Source organism: Stegodyphus dumicola, chromosome 1 (assembly GCF_044657685.1).
Source record: "Stegodyphus dumicola isolate Sdum_Otavi_A_Nest chromosome 1, ASM4465768v1".
NCBI lineage: Eukaryota > Metazoa > Arthropoda > Arachnida > Araneae > Eresidae > Stegodyphus > Stegodyphus dumicola.
The window spans coordinates 259,068,760-259,094,219 of NC_140768.1; the positions used below are offsets into that span (position 1 = coordinate 259,068,760).

Consider the following 25,460-nt stretch of genomic DNA (forward strand, 5'->3'; position numbering starts at 1 on the left):
TGATTAGTAGTCGCGAGGTCTCTTCAGAATTGAGATAGGACGCTGAGTACCAAGTTCCGCGATAAAGCCTGATTCACTCAACACCTTGAGCAGCAAGCAACATTGCCAGAAAATTGAGTTAGGTTAGATGGTTCTTTGGAGTTGTTGCTTTTGTTTAATTTCTTCTTGCTGATTGAGCAATCAGTGAAAATGTTCGGGAAGACATCAATAACTTTTCAGCTGTTTCTCGTTTGTGGTGTGTGGGATGCGTTGAGTATGAGGTTCGCCGATTGATAATAAGTTTTCTATCATCGAAGTGATCTGATCGATAACTTGTAGAACTACTGGCTGGAATGTTAAAAGATCTAAGGCGTATATGAAGTTAATGCTTTTAACACTAGAATATCTGAATTTTAGAAAAGAGTTATAAACAGTAGAAATATTCTCGCTGATTGACAGCAGAGAGAAAGATGCAAATACATCATAGGAAATTTTTGAAAATAAGTGAAGGCATGTTTTAGCATTATGAGACAATGCGAACTTAAATATCTGGGGTTTTAAATGTATTATTATCATACCTGCTTAACTTTTTGAACACAAATCATTTGCGGTTTTTTAAACACATATAAAATGCCATTATTTTCATTAGAAGCCCAACATTGCATCGGGCAAAAGGGCAACAGGATTATTAATGGAATGTATACTGTGCCTGAACAGCGATTTTCACGTTTATGAACACGAAAAGCCAACATGTACAGAAGCTCAGAAATGTAGGATGCGACAGATTTAGAAAACGCCCCTTGAAAAAAATGGAGAAAATATAAGGGTCTTTCCGGTTACATGACAGTATGTGCTAAAAAAGGTTTTGCAGAAAGATATATATGTGTCAATGTTGTCTACTGGCTATTGTTAAAATAAATGTATTGCTCTTACGTCTTGTATCAGTGGTCATGTTTATAAAGTAAGTATTGTTAATAAAAATTTTTAAAGTGTATCTTTCTATTTCGTTCTATGTTCATTAAAATAACTAATCCAAGAAATGTATTTCAGCTGCCCAGACGGTATAGTGGTTAGTGACTGCGATACCGAAGGGCCTAGGTTCGAATCTCGGAGAAGGCATGGCTGTAACTGTCCGTCCCTTCATATAGGAGGCAATAGTGGCCGCGTATTAGGTGCCTTCAAAATAAAAAGACCACCTTATCAGGCCTTAGTATACACTGAAGTGACAAAAGTCATGGGATACCTCCTAATATTTTGTCGGTCCTCCTTTTGCCCGGCGAAGTGCAGCAACTCGACGTGGCATGGACTCAACAAGTCGTTGGAAGTTCCCTGCAGGAATATTGAGCCATGCTGCCTCTATAGACGTCCATAATTGTGAAAGTGTTGACGGTGCAGGGTTTTGGACGCGAACTGACCTCTCGATGATGTCTCATAAGTGTTCGATGGGATTCATGTCGGGCGATCTAGGTGGCCAGATCATTCGCTGGAATTGTCCAGAATGTTCTTCAAACCAATCGCGAACAATTGTGGCCCGGTGACATGGCGCATTGTCATTCATAAAAATCCCATCGTTGTTTGAGTACGTGAAGTCCATGAATGGCTGAAGGTATCCATTTCCAGTAAATGATCGGTTCAGTTGCACCAGAGGACCGAATCCATGCCATGTAAAAACAGCCCAGACCATTTTGGAACCACCACCAGCTTGAACAGTGCCTTGTTGACAACTTGGGTCCATGGCTTCGTGGGGTCTGCGCCACACTCGAACCCTACCATCAGCTCTTACCAACTAAAATCGTGATTCATCTGACCAAGCCACGGTTTTCCATTCGTTTAGGGACCAACCGATATGCTCACGAGCCCACGAGAGTCGCTGCAGGCGATGTCGTGCTGTCAGTAAAGGCACTCGAGTCGGTCTTCTGCTGGCATAGCCCAAGGAAGACAAATTTCGCCGCACTGTCCTATCGGACACGTTCCTCGTACGTCCCACATTGATTTCTGCGGTTATTTGACACAGTGTTGCTTGTCTGTGAACATTGACAACTCTACGCAGACGTCACTGGTCTCGGTCGTTAAGTGCAGGTGGTCGGCCACTGCGCTGTCCATGGTGAGATGTTATGCCTGAAATTAGATACTCTCGGCCCACTGTGGATCTCGGAATGTTGAATTCCCTAACGATATCCGAAATGGTATGACCCATGCGTCTAGCTCCAACTACCATTCCGCGTTCAAAGTCTGTTAATTCTCGTCGTGCGGCCATAATCACGTCAAAGCCTCTTCACATGAATAACTTGAACACAAATGAAAGCCCTGCCAAAGCACTTCGCATTTATACATTTTCTACGCGATACTACTGCCATCTGTATATTTGCATATTGCTATCCCATGACTTTTGTCACTTCAGTGTAGGTTAACGGACTTTGTTACAAAACTGTAACTGTTCACAATCTGCCATTGGATAAGAAAGAAAAAATAAATGCATTTCTCGTCCTTTCTTTGAAAAAATATTACCACAGCTGAAATTAGAAAAGTATATTTCCTCGAAATATAAGGTTGGCAAAAATATATTTTCTAGAGAAAATAGTTTGTTACGTGTTATTATATAACGGAAAAGATCCAAATGCACATCTGCATAAGCACTAATGAAAGGAAAGGGGGAAAAGCAAGAAATGCACTGAGCTGCTGAATTCACTGTTGAAATGGCAAGCTATTTTCTTATTAGAAATTTGCTCTAACGAAATGAAGCTGTTAAAAACTGGAATTTTGAATATATCCAACAAGAATAAATGGGTTAAAGGTTTTTTTAAGCTCTAAATTAGTTCAATTTCGAAAACGCTGTACTGTTTTCTGTTGTCTGAATTCTAACGCAGTTATATGTGTGTTTTTAAGGTTTTTTCCCATGCGCAATGCAAATAAGGGTTCAGTTTCATTTAGACGGTAATTTTTCCTGAGGACAAGCCCACCAGCGGCTGAACGGTAAAGTCGCTGAACATTGGTATTTTGATCCGGGGTTCGAATTTTGGCGAACGGGCTGGCTGCATGAGTTTCTGCTTTTCCAAATGTCTAATGAACGAAACCACGAAATGCTTTCCTCCCTTTAGGAAAATAGCCCTTCAATTCTTTGCCCTAATTAAATAAATCAAAATTCACTAAACTATTCCTCTGCTTAGGCAGATGGTTACAGCCGAAAACAACGCGGACGAAAACGTCGTGGTACAGAACATCGTAAGAGAAAACATCACAGTTCTAAAATATCGTGGCTCAAAATATCGTAGTCGAAAATAACGCGGTTCAAAAACTTCGCAGTTTAAAAACATCGTCGTCGAAAATATCGTGGTAAAAAATGAAATACCGACAAACCATCGCATAAAGATAACATCGCATACAAGCGTTTTTCAAACTGCGTAAGGACGTATTATGTGACTGACTTTCATCATAACTGACAAATCGACATCCAAAAAAATTGATTGCACGCTATACATGAAAATGTTAACGACCCTTTTAGAATAAACGGAAACAAAACAATATTGCAATTTTCATTAAAACACTATCAGATCAACAAATGTGGAAGAAAATAATTTGATCATTAACTAAGCAATTTTTATAGAGGCAACCTCATGTAGTTATTTATCTTCCTTTTTCTAAGCATTTTTAAACTGCATAACCTCTGTTAATGACCTTAATTAATGACCTTTGTTAATTAATTATATAAATTTAAAATTCTATTAAGCTTTTTAAGTTGCATTAATTTTCTACTCATTTTCAATTCTTAAGTTTCATATTCAATGCTTAAGTTTCCTTCTTATTTTTTCAGCAAAAATTTATTAGTTCGTTCAAATGTATGAAATATAGAAGTAAAAGAATCCCTCTTCCCTTCTTGCGCTCTATGATCTTTATACGAACATTTATTTACAACTTTCAGAACCTGTAAACGCATGTGTGCGATATTATCGTCATGCAATGATTTGTAGGTACTTTATTTTTTACCACGATGTTTTTGACGACGATGGTTTTAAACTGCGAACTTTTTGAACCGCGATATTTTGTACCACGATGTTTTAGAACTGCAATATTTTCTCTTTGCGATGTTTTCTCCCACGATGTTTTGTACCACGACGTTTTCTCCATGCGTTGTTTTTTCTCCGCGATGTTTATGCCGCGACGTTTTCGGCGGACACCAGGCAGATAGCCCTTGAGTGCTTTACCATATTCAAACAAACAAATCAAACTTACCAATAGCATATTTGTGAATGGATTCCCTTTTCTTTTCGACCCAGCTTGTTTTGTGAATTTTATTTGAGTTTTTGTAAATTTTAAACTCTGCAATTATTATTAATAGTTATGAATACATATATTAATAGTAGTAGTGTAGTAATAGTTTGCAAATATTAATAGTAAGTATTTCTGAAGCCCTGTATTATACTTTACAGTACATAGAGAAATAGCTAATGTGAAACCAAATAAAATAAAATAAAAAATCCCTAATTAAATAACATAAATTCTTAATTGCTGCTAACAATTATTATGTTTAATTATTATTATTATTCCTTGATTTATCCTCTGGATCTACACTTATTTTAATCAGTTTCTTCTTACGGTTATTTCTTTTGCTTTTTTCTTTGCAACTCGAAAACAAAATCTTACAGATTCTAGCAGCTTCGAAAGTAATTTCCCAGCGTATCTGTACCATGATAACCGCGTTCATTTGTTACCTTCTTCCTTGTCACCAAATTATTATTTACAGCTTCCAGGAAACTCAAAGGTACCGACAATCAATCCATTTATCTAACTTTTTACACCTGTAGTTCGATATTAAAAACACCGATTAAGAAGAAGCGTATCAGAGCTCTTCTACGAGAGGGGAGGAGAAGGAGAGGATTAAGAGGCGGAGTCTAGATAGCTATGCCAGAAGTATACTGCAGGAATAAATTGGAACATCTCTGATGCTTCCAAACCCCACCTTTTTTGTTTTTCTACTCGGTGGACGGACAACATGGGTCAAGGTGACCAAAAATAAAATATTGGCAAACTGAAAGCACCAGCATCGGTTTCGACGCCAATCAAGTCACGTGATTTTCAGTTTGTTATGGCACGTCACGTATTTTGTGACACACACACACACACACACAAAAAAAAAAAAAAAAAAAAGAAAGAAAGAAAGAAAGAAACAGAAAGAAGAAAGTAGTGTTCACATTTTACGTGGTGCTTGACGAGTTATTTAAATCTGGTTGTATCTGAGTAGAAACGGGACTTTCCCCAGCCTTCCTCTCAGAATGCTAAATTTTGTTCTGAGATTGGCTCCTCTTTTTCCTTGTTTTCACATTTAATTTACACAGCTGTCATCTTGTTCATCCTATAAGATGCCATTACCTAACCTTTCTGGCTAAGGAAATGCGCTGATCTGCTATTATTAGGATTTTAAGTTTTGTCAGTAGCATTGTGATCTATGGTTTAAAACTGCACAATCAGCCGAATAATTCAATTAATTTAGAGTTTTGTTATTTTTTCATTTCTCCTTCTACACTTAATTCCTAACACACTGAGAGTGGATTAACTGGACAGCGAACTAACAGCTTTGTCTAAAAGAAAAGGTAATTATTTATAATATAAAAAGATAATTATTGCGGAACGATTGAAAAATTACTAGCACGGACCAACAGCGTAAAGCAAAATGTCTGTGGAAAACACAAAAATGGAAGGGGGAGCAAATCCCTCCTCTCGAAATCCATAGTTTTATTCAAAATTTAGGCTAAACTGAGGCTGATTGATTCCTTAACATTAACAATGATCTGTTTCTCTTCTGATTTGAATATATCATATATTTATAGTAAACTGGAATAATTCAGCGCATTCAGCTGAATGCAAAATTAGATTCAGCGCATTTCAAAGATACATTTGCATAATAATAATATATTCATCCCTATTTCATGCAAAATTCCCTAGCGATTTTTTTTTAAATAAAAATATTCGAATCCACGGAACTCGATTGAAAAAAGTTGTTGTATTGGACATTTAATTAATTTTTAAGCGAAAGTTATTCTAAAATCGGCATGTCAGATCAAAATACTAACATTAAATTCTGAATCTACTGAATTAAATTGTGAGAAATTTATATAATCTTATATTAGACAATAATGTCAGAAATAATTTGGATATAAACAGTACTTATGCGAAACAATTAAAAAATTAAAGAAATAATAGAACTCCATACTTCAAACACTTTTATCAAATATGAGTGTGTTCACAGAAGAAAATTAGAAAAGCAGTTTTAAATTTATCAAATATCTAGAAAATTTTATCACACTCTTCATCTTATTAATAACACTGCCTACCGGTCACTAAACACTGGTGTTCTGCTTGTTCGATGCCAAGCCCTTGTTCAATTTGAGCTGGATACATAGACGTTTTCGTAGTTTTCATCATGTGAAACATGGTACCAAGTAGTTTCCCTAAGAAAGTCTTCCACGAAGGCATCTCTCCTCTTATGCAGGTAGCCCTTGCGTATTTTGCCATAATACAGTAAACCAAACCGTCTTATATCATGGTTTTAAAGGAAAAATATTAAGTTGTTTTCTCAAATTACTTGAGGATTTTTTAAAAAAATTCCTAAACAGTTCTTTTCTTTTTCCTTAGTATATTCATGGACAGCTTCCAATATTTTTATTTGCACTCAAGTTAGCAGATCATAAAAAAGATCTTCATGACTTAAGTTCTCATCAGAGAAACAGATTGTGGGCAGAATCACAATGTATAGAAGGCTAATCTGGTTAAAAAATGTATATTTTCAGAATACCTTGTTCATATATACCTGGGATATAAATCGAATATCCTTAAATATAAAAATACATTCATTGAGAGATAGCTTTCCAATCTTTTAAGTAACAGTACTTCCAAGCATTCATTTTCCCATCAATAGAAGAGTGGACAAGACGGTTGAACACTGTCAGTTCGATTCATGCTAAAATCCCGGGAAACGGACCATGGGAGATTTAACTTTTCCCCCTCGTGTTTAATGTCAACGAAGTAGTCTCCTTTCGATAGTGCTCCATGAAGGTCCATTTAGAGAGATAGTTTTAAAAAGCTTCCCCATAATCAAATATCCAGTCCACTCAAATCCTTCAGACATATGTAGATGATAAAAGGCACTTTTCTCTTTTTCCTTCATACTATTATGAGATTATGAATGAGGATAAAACTTGAACTACGAGTAATGAATAACAGGAACTAGAAGTAAGTTTATGAACAGGTACAGAAAATGCTACATGAAGTGTTTATGAAAAGACTGCTTGTACATGATAGTATATCAGTATAAAGTAATATTTCAAAATCATTTTTCCTATGATAATTGAATTTGATTGATTAATTGAATTTGAAGGTCTACCCTTCTTCTTTAGTCAAATTACCAATTCATAAAAACATATTAAATCATAGAGTTCAATTCCTGCTTGGCTCAGTAGTTTTCATTGTATTTCCCTTTCATCAGATGATGCCAAATAATCGATGAGTTCCTGTGTTAGGAATATGAGTTTTGCCAGATGAAATAAATCGGATTCTGGAGTCGCTCACCACGCACCTGATATAAATGCAAATACAAATCCAAGCGTTTCTCTGACGATGGTCCAGTGAGTATCTCAAACGCAACAATGAACAGATGATTAGTCAAAACACATAGCCTGTCTTAATGGGCCAGGGCAAATATGTGATCAGCTTAGAATACAAGTTGTGCGAACCTGTCATCGTTATGCGCACGTAACATTGCCGGATCATTTATGTAAATGACTGAAACCGTAACTGATGGACCAAATGCAAACAATGTTCCACTGGACGGAAGAGCATTAATGGCTCGCTGTTTCGTGACGTAGCTGGATTTCGAATACCTCTTAAATGAGCTGATTTAAATCGCCACTTTGAAATTGAAATTTAAGAGAATCTTTATTGTTGAGTCTGACACAAGAGTTATTCATCAGCAGCTGAACGAATAATATCAGACATTATTACCATAAATTTCTAACTTAATGGAATAATTTTATGAATAATGAACACAGAAATAGCCCATACAGGAAAGGAAATTTGAATTTTCTGCTATAGGCTTTTAATATTATAGAGACAGAAAACGAATGAATGACAACTATTCTGATTTTATACTTTTAAGAAACTGATAGAGTATTGTTAAAGCTTTATTTTCTTCAATTCGAAAAAAGAATTAACTAACAATTTCTTTTCATGATATCTCTTCTCTAGCCCTTCATGTCTCCCATCAGCCGTTATCAGAATGCATATAAAGCAGTTTAAATAACGAATAAATTTATAGTTTAGAGCGAATATTGTAGCAACCTGCCAGAAAAAAGGTTTTACTTTGACATGGCCACTTATAGGTCACTTTTCTTATGGACTTATTTCTGCATTTATTAGTACTTAAAGCTAGAATGCACGCTAGCTTGACCCAGGAAAGTCAGCTTATATTGTATTTATTTAAATATGTGAATTATGAAAACCCCCATATAGTTTTAGATCGTATTTAGTTAAAATATTTTCGAAACCGAAAATGACTTTAGTGCTTATTACGTTGCAAATACTTAATAACTGTAAATTTTATGGTAACTATACTTCTATGCAAAGGGGCTGTTTTTAATGACCCTTTTATTTTTTGCACTTATATCTTTTTGTAAGACTGCAGATCTGTTCAAAATTTAAGTGTAGCTCATTTCTTCTTCCTATTGTCCTGTTAGCCACTTAACTGTCTAAAATATTCATATGAGTAAAGTTTTTCCGAAGCTTTGTCGTTGTTATGTTTTATGACTTACGTAAAGTTAACAGGGAACAGAAAGCCGTTGAAAATTCTTTTCTAAAACTGTATGAATGTGGTTTAAATTTGACTTCTCTTTCTTATTTTTGTAAAATATGACTCACAAAATAATTCTATTGTTCTGTAAGAAATAAATTTCTTTTTTTCGGAAAAAAAAAAAACTGACGAGCAAGGTTTTATTTTTTTTTCTACTTAAGAACAGAAAAGAAATCACCGCATAAAAGTGTACAAATATGACGAAATTGCTGCTACCACGTGCCGGCCCACTTTTAAATGCCAATAATGATCGGGAAATGAATGGAAACGTTTTCATTATCGCCAAAAATTTTCCTTTCAAAAAGCTACAAAAAACAATTTGCCGAAACATATTGCAATCATTTCCAAGCGTAACGCCAATTTGGCGCCATTTGAATTTATTTTATATCTTTGGCACGCGCTGATAATAACTCATCTCACTCTTTTTGTTCATCTTTCATGTGATTTTGCTACAAATACATGCTTAGACGCAAAATTTGACAGACGCACCTTTATTTTAGTGCTTTTGAATTACCTAATTTTCCGATGACTTTTGAGGGAAGCCCCGAATATTCCTAGAAGGAATTCCACATTTCAGCTCATACCCCTGTTGTGGATGATTAAGGATACTTTTTGTATTATCAGTTACCTTTAGACAATAGATTGTTGGCATTTATGCTGATCAAGAAAATCGTACTGAAGAATATAAATGCTCTTTATACTGTACCTAGAGTTGTAAATGAGTTAAATATGGTAAACTACTTGCTTTTCTTGTCATAACTCTTAAAATTAGATAGTATTGTCGTTGCTTTGGTTTTAGATTATTTGTTTAGCCCCTAGAAATTTATGAATCATCTAAAATCTTCTTTTTTACTTTAGAAAACATATATTGCATTGTAAAATAATTAAATATAATTTTTTGAAAAAGATGTTTTGTTTGTTTGTTGTTTCCTCAACTAATATTTAAAAAATAATGCTTCGAAATTTTTTACTGTAGAACTCCATATGTTTGATTAAGTCTATCCTATCTTAAAAAGTATCATAAGATTTTCTCTATAATAAAGCTTTTGTTGGCAAATTGCGCCTTTGGGCTAAAAAAAAAGTGCGCATCTCCAGGCTTTAAACAGAAATGATGTATCAGATATAAGAATCAAATGACGATTTTAAAATCCACTTTTCTTCACAAATAGTTGAAGGAACATTTACATTAAGAAACTCCTATAAAATCGATCAGAACAAGACCAAACGTATTCAATCACTATAGGCAAAATAATAATATGCATAAAAATTAAGTTTGTCTAGGGACGCTTATTTCAATGCTTTCGCCAAAAAGAAAATCGTAGTTTTAATGCAAAATGTTGAAAATTTGATGCTGTACCAACGGCACATATTTGAGTTAACAGACAATCTTTTTAATTATCAAATATAAGAAAATGTTTAGTTCCGAAAGAGAATAAAAATTTAAGCATTAAAAATCTCAGTGTACATTTTAGATTTAAAAAAAAAAAAAAAAAAAAAAAAAAAAAAAGTAAGATTTCTTTCCATTTATATCTTACAAATTTGAGTTTAGTGATAATAGTGAGATGAAAGGGCATCGAACTTGTAAAATTCCATTTGCATATTCTGTTATACCGTAAAAAGTTCTGATAAATTATTAAATAAAAACATAAAAGTTTAATTTATGCTATTGGAACATTTTCTTAAAAAATTTCCCTGAAACCTAGCGGTGTATAAAGTATGATTCAAGTATAAAGCTTACTTTTAAGTTAAATTCTTGAAAGTGCAAGGCAGAATAAGTAATCATATATCATTTCTACTATAATTTTCCAGCTTTAGCAGCTAGAAGCCTTAAAAACTTTTAGCGATTAACCGTTTGGTTCTAATGTTTCATTAGCAAGTCCAAAGAAGAGTTAAATTAGCCTTTTATTCAACACAAAATATTCACAGATGGCCCCTTTTGGGCTTACAGGTAGCCTCCACTTGAGCTTACAGAAAATAAGAAGCAATCTAGTGCTAACTAAAACCAGCCGAAGCTGCACCAGAGTTGGCTCTTATTCAAACTCACCGGCGGCAGTTTATTAGCAGGCACGTAACAATAGGGCCCAACGTTGTAAGATTTGGCTTAAAGCAACGACGTGGCCGGAACGCCTAATACGCTTTACTAAGAACTTCTAAGTTCTTTTACTGAAGTAATGAACTCTTCAACTTAAATACTGGTTCTACCTCATCTACATAAAATGCAATCCTGAAATCTTATTCTGGCAGGGAATTGTAGATGGAAAGTAAGAAATTAAAGAAAATCTTATTCAAAAATAAAAATAACTATTAAGAAATTAAAATAAACCCCTGCGCTACAAATGCTTGAATGTTTTCTAGGATAGTCAACGTAGTTAATCTTGATTACAAAAATATTTGTTAAAAAACAATGGAACGAGAAAATTTTGAAGTAGTTATTATGAGTATTTTTATACATTTAATTAATTTTGTATCAAGTAGTTAATTGCAGTGGAAGAAAAATTTATTTAGAGAAAACTGGCAACGTTGATTATCCGATGGTAAAACAAACGTTTTGAATAGAATTAAAAAAAAATAGGGAATAATGTTTCAGACTTAGCTTCTTCTGTATACGTTAAGGTTACAAATATTGAACGCATTTGTAATAGGTGTAGAACATCTGAAATTCGGAAAAGTGCTTTAGTGAAGTTTTTGAAATTCACAAAAATGGACTTATTAAAAGTTATGAAAATAAATGAAAAATGTACCTCTGCAAATTAAATAGAAGTGTCACTTTAAAAATACTATGCTTTCTAAATTAAAAAAAAATTACTCAATTCATTATTATTGGCGTTTATAACTTAGTCATAGATAGTTTCATAAACCATATATTACAGTATTTTCCTGTTTGCTGTTTGAGACATGCTTTTTCAAGAATAAAAATATCTGGGATATTTGAATGATTGTGGTTTACCAAAAATATTAGCAATTGCTTATCTCCTTTGTCAATTTCGTATTACAGTCACACATGCTACTATTTCTTATGCTTTAAAGACGTAATGCGCATTTTGGGCAAAATTATCATTATTATTATCGTTGTTGTTATTACTTACTAATAATTAGTTAAAATGCTAACAGCAGATAACTGAAATCATCCGATAACTTTTCCGAAGAGTCCCAAGCTGTGAAAAAGGAAGGCAACTTATCGTATATATGTATGTCCATCGCAAGATGCGCCAAGAATCTTGCAGCTATCTGACGTCATTTCAACACCATTTCCATAATAGCGGAACCCCTCTCTTCTCAATGATACCCGACTGGATCTGGAAGCCGATTATGAATGACCTCCGCCATTGTATGTAAGTGATCGCACTTTCAAAGATGTGATTATTAGGTTAAGGTAGTGTGAGAGGCGGTGACTGTCCCACCTCAAAGCGTTTATAGACCGACGATCGGCTATGGGAAGAGGGTATTATTTTCTTTCCCAAAACTTGATCGATCTTTCCTCCCTACCGAGAAGGAAGGTCAAAGGAAAATTTCGCCCTCTTGCCCGGAATCAGCATATACTGCTTTTGTAACAACATATTGCATATAGGTACTTTAGAGCAGGAATTAGCTACATAGCAATTTTCCAAAAAACTTTATTCAAATACTTAAAAATTTCTTTTTCCTACATCGTGTTATTGTTTTATCTTAAAGACAGAGTTGTATTTAATGTAAGTGTTTCACGACCATATTTTAAAATCATTTAAGACCTAATTAAGAGAGGGCAAGATAAAATCATGAAATATTTGATATTTACTAAATTAAAGTTTCCAACAGAACATTTTAGGCAGATGTATATCGTTTTATATTACAAGGCAGTAGGCTATATTATATCACTAATGGAAATCCTTTCTTTATGATATTCTTCAGAGTCAATGTTTTATATAATTTATTAGTTGCAATTTCATAAATTCCAGACCGACTGTCTATTATTTACTTTAATTACTACTGTCTATTATTACTTTAAATAACAAATGTTAAATAAATGTTCTCCCTCATATTTTTACTTCCTGAATATCAATATTAAAAATTAATGAATATTTATTGCATGCAAACGTTTTTAAAATATTTTATTACTCTCTGATAAACTTGAAACATGGTGTAATCCATACTATATCTAATTCAAAATTTAATTTTTCAAATCAGTGCAAAGAAAAAAGATAAAAAACATGAAGAGAAATTTTGTCGCTGCTCCTGTCGCTGATTTAGTCTTATAAAATTATGAGAAATTCAATTTAAGTACTAATGTTTTCATTATTATAATGATAGATAATCTACGGAGAGGTTTTGATCCATCAAAAAAATTAAAATTATAATAAATTAAATTCCGAATTGGGTTTAAAAACCCTTAGCGCATGATGCATTAAAATATCTCGTACGATTATCGCTCGCTGCAAGCTGCTGAAAGTTGTTGGCAAATTAGTAAAAAACTATGTTGAAATGTCAAAAATGATTTGATGATTTGTTCTTTTCAGGTTACTAATCGAGTAAGAAAAATTAAGAAGATACGATAAAAGTATTGCTTCTTACCACGCAAAAACTCGCATCTGAGAAGGAATCCGTATTGAATTTGCTGGACTGAGCGATAAATACAATAAAAATAAAAATAGACAAAGAATAAATTATAATATTTTAAATAAAAATGATAAATTGTCCTTTAAAAGATTCATTTTCACTTTAGAAATAATGTAATTTTATCAATAATATTTTACCTCGACTGTCGGATATTTTAACAAGCTAAGCATCGGTGGAGATGGCCAAACCCATCTGTCATTTGGGAATATCATCACCAAGACCGTCATCAAAGGGGGTTTATAGGTATCATCGAATTTACATGTGAGAAAAAGAGGAAACTCCATCCAAATCTACGATTTTTATTATTTTAAAGCTTTAGTAAATATGTCATTTTTTAGTTCACACCAACGCATAATCTCAGTTGGAAGATGAAATATTTTACTGCAATAACTCAGGTTTTTATCAAGTCATTTGAATCACAATGAATGATAAGTTATTTTACAACGTTATAATGACGTGTTAATCATTCAGGGAAGTATATAATCAATTTGTATGTTCCCGAATTAGAAAAATACCCTCCACTTTGTGACCTTTTTTCTCTTCTTTTTCTTTTCCTTTTTCTAAGTGCGTAGGAGATGTTCCAGTGCGTTTGCTATTTCATTTAAGTAAATGGAAAATTAATTTTCGCGTTTCGCCGAGCGAGCGACTCGAAGAACGCACCCCTTTTTTGAAAGAGGTTTACAATGCATATGAAGCGCAACATGCTCTAAATGAAAACCTTTCCCAGCTGCTTTCTCATTCGTTATACGAGTACTAGAGTGCTTCATTAATGGAACTTGTCCAGGGCGTTGGCCATGAAGAAAAATTGTGAGATTTGCTGTCATCCATAATGCACCATTAGTTGGATCCAATTAATATGTTCGCCGGTATATCAAGAGTGTATGAAATGGATGTCTTGTTGACCTGTCAGCTAACATGATAACCGTACTAAAAATTTATGGTTCCAAATGAAGTTTTATTATCCTAACTTTTGACTGGTAGAAGAGATCATTTATCTGAGAATTCGAAAAAGGCCTGGTATAGGTTTCCTAGACTTTTGGTTTACAAATTAAGTTGAAGCAGTTTTGTTTGTAAATTTAGGAATATTCGTAGACTTTTAATTACTTCAGTGCATCGTTATTCAGCGTTCCCAAACATAAATGTAATGAATGCTTTGTTGACTTATCGAGAAATATAAGATTATCTCTGAATATATAAGATAAAGTCTGAAATTCAGGAAGATATTTGTTAATATTTATGTCCCTGCAATTGCAGTTAAATGCGTTCGTTTCTCCAGGAAAATCGCAGAATTTGATCCATTTTAACGTTGATTTAAAAAGAAACTTATAGTCTCAGGTTTGCGTTTTTGGCTTTGCTCGTATAATTTTTAGCCACAGAACAAATAGCATCACATAAAATGGATTTTTTATTTACTACTTAGCAGATGGGGAAAAAAGAAGGTGCAATCACAAATTTACAGACCGTTTTGAAATCTTATTGCCAGTATTCTTTACTGACTTTATTAAATCGCTTACCATTAGCTTCGAACAATGCTTGGTTTTCTACACTAAATTGAACAAATCTTGACTTTCAAATTTTACATTACATTTATTAATGTAAAGGGAGTTATAGATTGTTTGATAATGCATTATTCTTGTTTTACAAAACTAGGAATAATCGTTTGCCTTGGAAATACATTTATATGCGAATAGCTTTCTTTCACAATTGAAAATTGCTAAGAGAAGAACCCGATGAGCATTCGTGATGAAGAACATTTCCAGTAACTTGTCTCCAAGGCTACAAACCCTCTGTGAATCGGAACGCCATCAAGTTCCAAGGTGTGGTAAGAAATAAAGAAAATTACAATTATCTGCATACAAGCATATGTATGTGCTAAAAAATTTAATAAATAAGAAAAAGGAATTAAATTATCATTATTTATTCTCAAGTTTTGTCCCACTTGGAAAAGTTCCTGTGAAAATTAGAAATTTCTCATAATTTGTTTATTTTTAATTTAAATTATTTAATGATTAACTAAACATGCTAGAATTATTTGAAAGAAAACTTAGTTTAATAATTTAATATTCAGCTGTCAGAGTATGCGGGAATTACAAAGTGTAACGAACAGATATGTCTTTCAAGTACCGGAATTTCGATTTCAAGTAAAAAATAAACAGAAATTTAAGTTTTTTTCTTTTATTGTATTTTTATGGTTCATGTCACGTTTTGATAAATATTTAGGAAGAAAAATAAATAATTTGAGTTTGATACCACTGCCTAACAGCATAAAAGATTATACGGAACTATTCGCATCTCCTACCTTAGACTCCTACTCCTCATTTTCAGTTTGATGTTTTGCTTAACAAAGTCCTAGAGAAAGTCAGTATGACTTACATTTGGACTTTTAAAGACTCTTGAAAGACTTGTAACTCAGACAATGCTTCTTCAGAGATGTCTTGTTTGATGCGAACAGGTTGGAGGAGCAAACTGTTTTGTCTGAAATACCCTCCTTACAGAATGCATGAAGTGTATGAAAGGATGTAGATGATCAGCTAGAATATTCTGATAACGGTAGTTTCAAACAAAAGACTAATTAATGTTTGTCACAAAATGTCGTCTGCTACTGTCTCAGAACAAATATCATATTGGAAAGAGCTTGACAAGCTGATCCTTAGGTTGGTAGTACTATCATATGTTTGGTGCAACAGAAAACATAATTCATTCGTCTAATATAATTCCTATCATTTTACAGATTTCCCCAGGCAGTGTGCGATCCGGACAACCCTAACTCGCTCTTACATAGGTGGAAAGATAACTGCCTTCTGTCACTTAAAATTTGCAATATGCACTTTACCGTCTCTTCATTCATCTATCTTGATGTTTTAGTATTGAGCATAGGTTTGTCTGCGCTCCTGTTGCCTTTCTGTTAGAGCGGACAGGTTACTGTTGAACAATGCAGCAGGTCGTTCTGAATTTGCTCAATGGGAATTACAAGTATATTGATAGAATAACGTGTAAATCATTAATACACTATAATAGCAAATCTTTAACATAGTATATTGGTAAACCCTTGATAACCTTAGGATTATTGCCATTTTATGTGTTATTAATAAGTGGGCCTGAAGCTAGATTGCTTCCACAATGTTTTGACATTTTTACACAGGTAGAACTTAATAGCCTCTGCTAAGGCTTTCTAAAAAAGAGAGAGAGTCAGATTTTAGTAATAAGTCACTGTCTTTCACGTTCTTTAATAATCAGTCGCTAAATTATAATAACCGTCTATTGACATTATAAATTTCCACTTTCTAAAGATACATAATAAATTTTATGTAAGAATATTTAGTCTTATTAAATTTATTGCTAAATTAATAAAAATGCATTTGACCAAATTTAAATCCTGAGAGTTTATTTCGAAATAATACGAAAATTCCAAAATTTCGTTTTAATTTTAACGTCTGGTCGGAGCTGCAAAAAACATCTGCGTCTACGTGTTAATGCTTCAATTGAGATTTTCAGTTTGTGGCATTTATGATTAAATTTTACTAACGAAATATTATATTTAGATTTATTTCTTTTCTTTTTGCTGTTTTTTGTCACGAGGTTGAATCATTCCAGAATTTATGTAGATACTGAGTGGCAAGCAATTTTTATGAATTTTATGAATAGCAGAATTTTATGAATAGGAGTGTGAAAGTTTGACATGTGTTCCGCTGTCCTGCCGATTGAAGAAAACAGTCTGTTGTGACGCTAATGCTATTCTTCCCGGGAATACTTTATACTGAGGTTCAATCGTCTTTTCGTAAGTGCATATTTGAAATTCTGACAAGGTCTAAGTAATCTTTGTAGCCTCTAATCAAATTAACACTTTGCACGCCAGAGATGACTTTCGGTCAACGCTTGCTTTGATGTGGTAATTCGAGAGGTGACTTTCGGTCACCATTTGGTTTGAGGCGATAATTCAAGCGGGAACGATGTCTATTTAGGTTTGGTTTGGACAATATCGCTTCATGAGTGTATTCAAAAATACATACGTATAAAAGAACTGCCAATATTTACTCTTAAATACTTTTTTTAGATTTATTGTTATATATGCGACTCTACAAGTCGTGGCAATAGGAATGTTTTTTTCTTAGTTACGGAGTCTAGTAAGTGTGAATTCCCCCCCCCCCCAATGGCAGATTGTGAACAGTTACAATTTTGTAACAGAGTCCATTAATCTATTCTAAGGCCAGATGTGGTGGTCTCTTTACTATGGAGGTATCTAATAAGTGGGCAACAATTGCTTCCAATGAAGGGAAGGACAGTTACAACCATGCATTCTCCGCGATTCAAACCTAGGCCCTTCGGTACCGCAGTCAGGCTTCCCTAACCAGTATACCGTCTGGGCGGCACGTAAATGCGAATTACCATGAAGAAATCAGTTCAAGTGAAGATGAGGTTGATTTTTCGTTGCTGAAGAATGAAATTACTTCGATACATAGACTACTTAATTTTTATCAATAAATACAAAGATTCGAAAGCTGGTTTCAGCTACATTACTTTGAATATATTCGAAATTATTAGTATATTTGTTAATATATTTTCGGGAGCAAGCTGAATAAAAAGACAAAGTCTCATATTTCTGTTAAAACTGTTTTTAATTGCCTTAAATGACAATGGAAATGTATGAAAAAAGAAGTTTTTTTACACATTTTACTTTTTACAGCACCGACACATTTCAAAAGTTAAACTGCTCTGAGCGCTTGTCAAGCTCGAGTAGACAGGTCTCATTTATCATGTTTGCTGTATTGAATTTCATGAGTGATCAAATACTGTGAAGGGGACGCGTGATTTGTTTCGAAACTGCATTGAAGCAACGTGTCAAATTTCGACAATGTTGCAGGTATTCTCTACACTCTGTTGGAGATTTAAGACTGCATCGCGTAGTTTGTAAATATTTTCCTTTCGTTGGCTTCTATCAGCAAGATCTTCTAAAATGATTTGACGCATGCAATTGCATAATCAATATTAACTGTGATCAAGTTTGTGATAAAACTTAAAAAAATAAGAACCTGAAGCATAAAAAATCAAATTTCTGTTATTTCTTTTGCATGTCAATGATTTAATACTACGAAATACTACGAAATATGACTTATTTATGTAAATATGGACAAATTTGCAATAATTTTTCAATAAAGTCTGTTATGAGTGCATTCAATCTAAACTTTAACATGCTTTCTTCATTCTTTGAAAATACTATCTAAATTTTAGCTGTAAGGAATAAATGCATATCGCAACCACATTATGTATAAAATGTAAAATTTTATATTTTGCATTTGCTTGTATCACGATTGCAATGAATCATAACGAAAATAATTTCGTTGCAAATGCGATTAGTTTACTTTTTTGCATCATTGTTTGTTACTTTATATCTTTATTCGATATTTAATTTAGATTATTTTTACTTTAGTTCTGATTGTTATGTAACCGGATTTTATTTACTATTTGTATTATGCTTAGAAAATTAAATAATGAGCTTGAACCTTGATGACCTAGGAATTATCCGTTACTTTTATCTGAAATAAATAAATGGTATAATATTTGTGAGGATGCTAGAAAACCAACTTGAAGTTTATACTGTTTAGTTGAGAAGCTTATTTCAAACTTACAAATAGTTTTTGGACCAATTGGATTACTTTTAAAATATATGAAAACTTACATAAATAAATTGGGCATATGTCTTAGAGGCAACTACAAATGCTTGAAGAAATGACAACATTCGAAATCAAATCCAAATTAGGCCATTTACACTAACAGCAGCAAATTAACCCATCTGAAGATCTATACGGACTGTAAACATAACAAATATGTGGCAAACATTAATTGCTATTTTATCAGAAGACTTTAAGAAGACATCAGCAGTATTATACTTAATGCTTCTCAGTAGATATCAAACTTGCCTACGAGTTATTATATATGCAATATAAACTAAATTTAACAACTGCGATATAAATTAAGTTTAATAATATAATAATTTATGTTTATGCAACGTAAACTGTATGCAATATACACTAAATTTAATAAAACAACGTTCATAAATTGTTCATATCCAAAAAACATTTTTAGTGCTATACAAATATTACGTTTAACGATGACCCTTTAACGAAAGCACATCTATTTGGCAACATTTTTTCCTTTTATGGAAAAAGCAGTAAAAAAAAAAAAAATTCTTAGCCAATATATGACTACCAAATTACATAAAGATAAACTGGTATTCAAAAAACAGCCTCAGTGTTAACATGAGAAATACTTTTTTCCCTGCTCTTGAACAGCTAAGCACACAATAGGTAATTCAGCATAACTGGAAATGTTATGTTTTGACTGACTCGAAATGAAGATGAAACTAAGCAATTCTGTTATGTTAATAACTAAAAGGCTATAGTAAACTTGAAGTATCCATTCAACTACATTTTCTCTAAACTGACTGAAAAATTTAGCAGCATAACAGTATATGTTTAGAATTCCCGATGCAGGTTAAGTATTGGCCTACATTTTTTTTTTCTATTTTTTCAGTCTTTTCTAAATTTATCATATCAATGTTCAAATTTCTTAGTAAGACGGCTTACAAAACATTTTTGGGTCTTTTATTATTAATTTTTTATGTGTTAACTTTATTTATTAAATATCCCGTTCTTCGCACTTAAACCACATAGATTTCAGTTCAATAGCCAAATCACAAAATATTTAAGAGCAGCATATCCGATAAAATTCTTGCTCGCTGGAGATAAAAACGTTTTTATTTCGAACAGTGTTACCACTGCTCGCTTTCAAATCATTGACTTTGCTAATAAACATTTCATTAAAGGTTTACAAACTATGAAATAAATAATAAATAAAATAAGTTAGAACTTCAAAATTTGAGTTTCCAGATGCACAATTTTGGGTTGAGGACTATGTTACTCAAAACTTGATGGCTCTAGGTACCGTCGTTTTTCCATAATGCGAGGAACATATATGCAGATTCTTTGTTATTTCAGTTTAAAAAAAATAACAGAGATAGATAATATTTGGTTGCGACGATTTAAAGAGTGATACGCGGTTTACAGTGAACGAAAAATACTATTTCGAGACTAATAACCACTTTTGGGCTACAAAATCGTAATTTCTTTTTATTATTTTCTAATTTATATTGTAACTCTTCGATTATTTTTCTCATTTAAATAATGCGAAATCTTCTTTATTAGAATTTGTACGAAAACAAAATACAAAGAAATTCTTCTCTAAAACCCAAATCCAAAAAGCAAGATTCAAAATCCCCCCCCCCCCAAAAAAAAAATAGGAATGTGAAAAACTATAATTTTGATCAACATAAATTTTTCATTCATTTTCATGGAATTCGCTCTGTCATCTACTTGATTTGAAAACTTATTCTTGTGCAATGATAATGAAAAATAGTAACTTCGAACTTGTGCAAAAAATGACTGAATTATTGACCCTATTTTAACTGATTTATAAATTTAAAATTATGTAATACAGTTATGTAAATATTTAGATACTCGCTAATTATATGCATCACTATTTGAATCGAAGAAATAAATTTTTTTCTTAAATATAAATGCTTGTCAAACAAAATGTTTCACAAAATTGTTAGCGTAGGCCTAAGCCCCTAAAATATTGCAAACTTTCACGATTATTCCCTGAGATCTTCCAGAGAATTTTTTCAGCGAGAAAAATTCTTCTTTGCTTAGAAGTAACCTGTTTTACTTCATAGCAGGCAATAAATTTATCATAATATTTAATGCTTAGTACAATTATAAAACTTAATATGCTTAAAAGGAATAAACGAATCTTTGATAGTGGGATTTTTAGACGTAAAAGGGCACATTTACATCCAGTGTGATATTTAACACATTATCCATAACAATAATAATTTCCCCAAACAACTATTATTATGCTAAAACTATGCTTTGATTCTTTAAAGAGGATCAATAAATTATGAACTTGAGTTTTATAATCTAAGGACACAACCCCTCGATAAAAATTGATGTAATAAATCCTACAGGAAGTAAACAGAGGTTAGCAATTCTTAGGTCTTAAAATCTCTCATCTTTTCTTGCGGTCTTACATGACCTGGACAACTACGCGTCAATTACGCATCAACATCAGAGCCAGTGATGCGATCGAGATATGTGAGATATAAAACAATCACTCCCATTTTTCAATCATGTCGATTATTGCCAATAATTTGGACTCACCTTCCGGTCTTCGTAATAATCATTTCGGTGCCCAAACCGTGAAATTTCTCCCATAGGTCTTTTGTCTCTAGGTGAGCTTCAATCGCTTTCAGTTCTTCGCAGTTGCATTTGCCTACTATGGGCAAAGGTTTGTCAGCCTTGTCCTTCTTTTTGTCTGATTTGGTCCTCACGGGCTTTTGCTGTTCAATGCTGTCCACGCTGTCCTTGCTGGACAAATCAAAATTATCTTCCGATATTTTAGTCGATTGTTTGTCGATGTCGTCATCTGGTAAAGGAGTCGTGTCCGTGTCGGATGGGGTAAGTTCTGGAGAAGTTAAACATCTTTGTCCGGATGGCGAGAGTAAAGAAACTGGACTCACCGGGCTTCTTGATGTCCTCTCTACCAGTTTTGCTGCAAGAAAGAGAAAATACTGTTAAAAATATATATCTCACTAAGTCACTGTTAAGAATATATTTCTCACTCACTGAAAATCGTTAATTTAGATTTTTTATACAAGTTATATAAAACAGTGAAAATTGTCAAGAAAGAAAATGACTTGAAAAACCTATACTCCCTTATTATTAAAATTCTATTTTACTTATTCAAAATAATTTTAAACAAATTAATAAATTAAAGTAAATATCTAAAATTAATCAAATTTCACTGTTAAGCAGTCACAAATATATTTGGTAAATCACTTAAAAATGAAAGAAAATTTGAGGTAAAGTTAGAAGGTATTGATCTCATATGACACTCACTCATAATTTCCAAGATAAAACTTTTGAATGTTGGTCCATAAATATTTAGATATACAATACAATTATTTGAGGAGGGAATTGTTATTAATATTCGATATTAGATCGATATCTTTCATGAACATAGAAATTAAATTCATACGAACTCATTAAATCTGTAATAACTTTGTCTGTCTGTAGTAGTGTTGCGTAGATATGTTAACTGTAACTGTGTTCCTTAAATTTCTGATTTTGGATGAAGTTTTTTAAGTTTAATAAAATGATTATTCAAACCTATACAGATAATTTACTTCCAGAAAATACTGGTCAAAATACAAAACAACAGTCAAAATGATAAAAAACAACATACAAAACGTTCATGATAAACCAAACAACGTTACCATACTGCTATATTTCTTCATCAAGCGTTCCATATATGCATCGTACAGCTAATGAGAAAATTAAAAGGGATATTGATCATTAAAATTATTGATATTTCCATTAAACTATTTTCCTTTACAGCTTTTACTCGTCAGATCAAATAAACATAAATCTTTTGTTATTTTTTTCTTAATAACAGAAGTGTTTTCTTTTTCCTCTCACGATTTTAAACTGCTTTACAGAGAACTGTTACCTTGATATCCTGATCTCAGAGAACTGTTTATCCAAATTTACATATTACTTATCTTCCCTTGGATCTTTCTTTAGCTTACATCATTTCGATAAAGGTTCTAGAGTTACAAAAATATCAAACGAAAAGTTTCTACAGAAAACAAACCCATCACACCTTCATTCCCATAAGTCCTCTCACCAAGAACGAGAATTTCCAGTCTCGGAGTGGTGTAAAGAAGTACGTGTGTCGACTTCGTTAGTGCTACGAAACCCATAAATTCCAGTCTATAACCGATGCTTTTCATCTTCATATAATCGAAATCCTCTACATGTGGGTCCCCATGCAAATCGACCGGCAAGACTCTTGCTGTGCGCTGTCAGACGCACATGCAACTATCTGGATGCATTCATCATGCAAATGCACGAATGGATGCAGCTTCGAATGAGGAATGAGCCAGTACAGTAGTTTGTCACATTATTAAATCAACCAACTGAAATCTATCTCAGCTTCGGTGCTTGAACACGTCTGGAACGAGGAAATGAGAAGTTAAAGAGTTTAGAATATTTCCCCGTGTTTAGTTTTCGGCTATTTCGTAAATGCAAAATCACAGCAGCAAGATTCATAGAAACTAGTTTTTTAGTATTAAGTATTACTACCAGAAGGAAATATATGTAGACTACAAAGGATTGTCAATAACAAATGAAACAGGTTTATTTTTACAGTCTTATTGGAGTTGATAATTAAGTAAATCCATCATAATAATAAATTGCTATTGTTGCAAGTGATAAAAAGAAGGAAAACAATAAATTAATTTTGCAAATTAACACAATTATATAATAAATAGTGCTGCAATACAACTTCGTGACGTGCATTTTCCCCTCCTAACCTTAATTTGCTAACTAATAAGGAAGGTGCTGCCATATAGAATTTAACAGTAATAACAATAAATTTACTAATATATCCCTCCGTTAAATATACAAAGGCACATGTTCTCCGGTTGAAAATATAAATATTTTATGTTTTTAGCTAAACGATAAGCTTGGTGTGTGTTTAAACTAAAATAAACATATTATAGAAAAACTCAAAAACAAGCTTATTGTAGTATATAGTATAATTAAATCTAAAATAAATCAGATATATATTTAGTGGATTTACAAGTTATTAAGACTGAATTTTTGAACTTATAATGAAGCGTGGAGCCCCGGTGGCGCAGGGGATAGCGCATCGAGTAGCAGCACCACAGGTTCGGAATTCGATCCTCGGGCTGGACAAGGTTGACTCGACCTTTCGTTCGACTTCGACCCTTGAATGGGACGATAAAATGAGTACCAAGTTCGCTTGAAAATTTAACACCGGAGGTCCTGCGACAAACTAACCACTTGTCCAGGATATCTGCTCATGGCTCCTCGGGGCCACGGCCAACTGAAAAACTCCAAAATTCCGAAAGTTACGCTGGGGTCCACTGTCAAGAAAGCAGATATTAGGGCCCTGCAGACATGGTTCTAAGGGCTTTTGCGCCATTGAACTTTTTTAAATTATGAAGTTGGTAACTTGTATCATTAATTACTAAAACGTTTCAGTCGGCTTGTATTAAAATATTGTTGCTTGTGGAAAGAAAAGAAAAATGTAACTTGAAATTGGTGTTATAAATTTAGTAACAGAACCACAAGGAAAGCTTTCTTTGCACATTGCAGTTATCGTCAAGTGGCTTATCGCAACAATTAGTTAGAAGAGTGTTGCAAAATTCTATTAAGTAATCCAGAAGAGCTTTGAATATACCAAGAGATGTATAGCATCAGAAAGAATGTATGTAGAAGGCCTAGAAAATGATTTCCTTAGGTACCATTTTACGATTTCAGTTCTAAAATTTTGAAGACGCACTGCCTTCATAGTTATCTAAACATTTACTTACCTTTAAACAGTATTACATAATTTAAATATGAAATAATATACGTAAATTTTTACACGAATATAAATAACTCCCTTTTAGAAGTGATTATAATGTTATTTTCATCAACCGTCTTTTTTAAAGAAAAATTTAGTTTTGAATTTAGAACTAAAATTATTGTAAAATTTATTTGTGCCATAACTCGAAATTTCATCATTTAAATGACTTGGATATGGGCTTAATCCACTTTATAAAGTTGAAATAAAAAAATAGAAAAAGAAAGAAAAGAAAAGGAAAACTGCATTTAATACTGAATATAAAGAAAATTGGCAATATAACAATTATTAAGATTTTATTGTATCTCATTGTATTTCCATTGTATTTTATTGTATTTTCATTCTTAGGTTTGGTTTGGTTTAATTCATTACGGCAAAACACACAGGGCTATCTGCCTAAGGGGAGGGATGTCTTCGGGCAGGACTTTCTAGGTGAAACTGACTCATATATACTTTACACATCTATTTATTTATCACCAATGAGCAGCCTTCTGACCTAAAGTGTATTACCAAACAGAATAGTGTCTGCTCTGAGATAATCCAGCAGCCACCACCACACCAGGAC

At 32.9% G+C, this 25,460-nt stretch overlaps 1 protein-coding gene across 2 annotated transcripts in view; it reads right to left on the reverse strand.

Moving 5' to 3' along the window:
- The window catches only part of LOC118185504 (T-box transcription factor TBX20-like), a 237,682-nt gene that overhangs the window by 134,781 nt on the left and 77,441 nt on the right, over nucleotides 1-25,460 (reverse strand). For both annotated transcript variants that reach the window (XM_085827378.1, XM_085827380.1), the window contains exon 2: nucleotides 21,625-22,015. In XM_085827378.1, coding sequence (XP_085683504.1) covers nucleotides 21,625-22,015 — 391 coding nt within the window. The remainder of the gene's footprint in view (nucleotides 1-21,624; nucleotides 22,016-25,460) is intronic.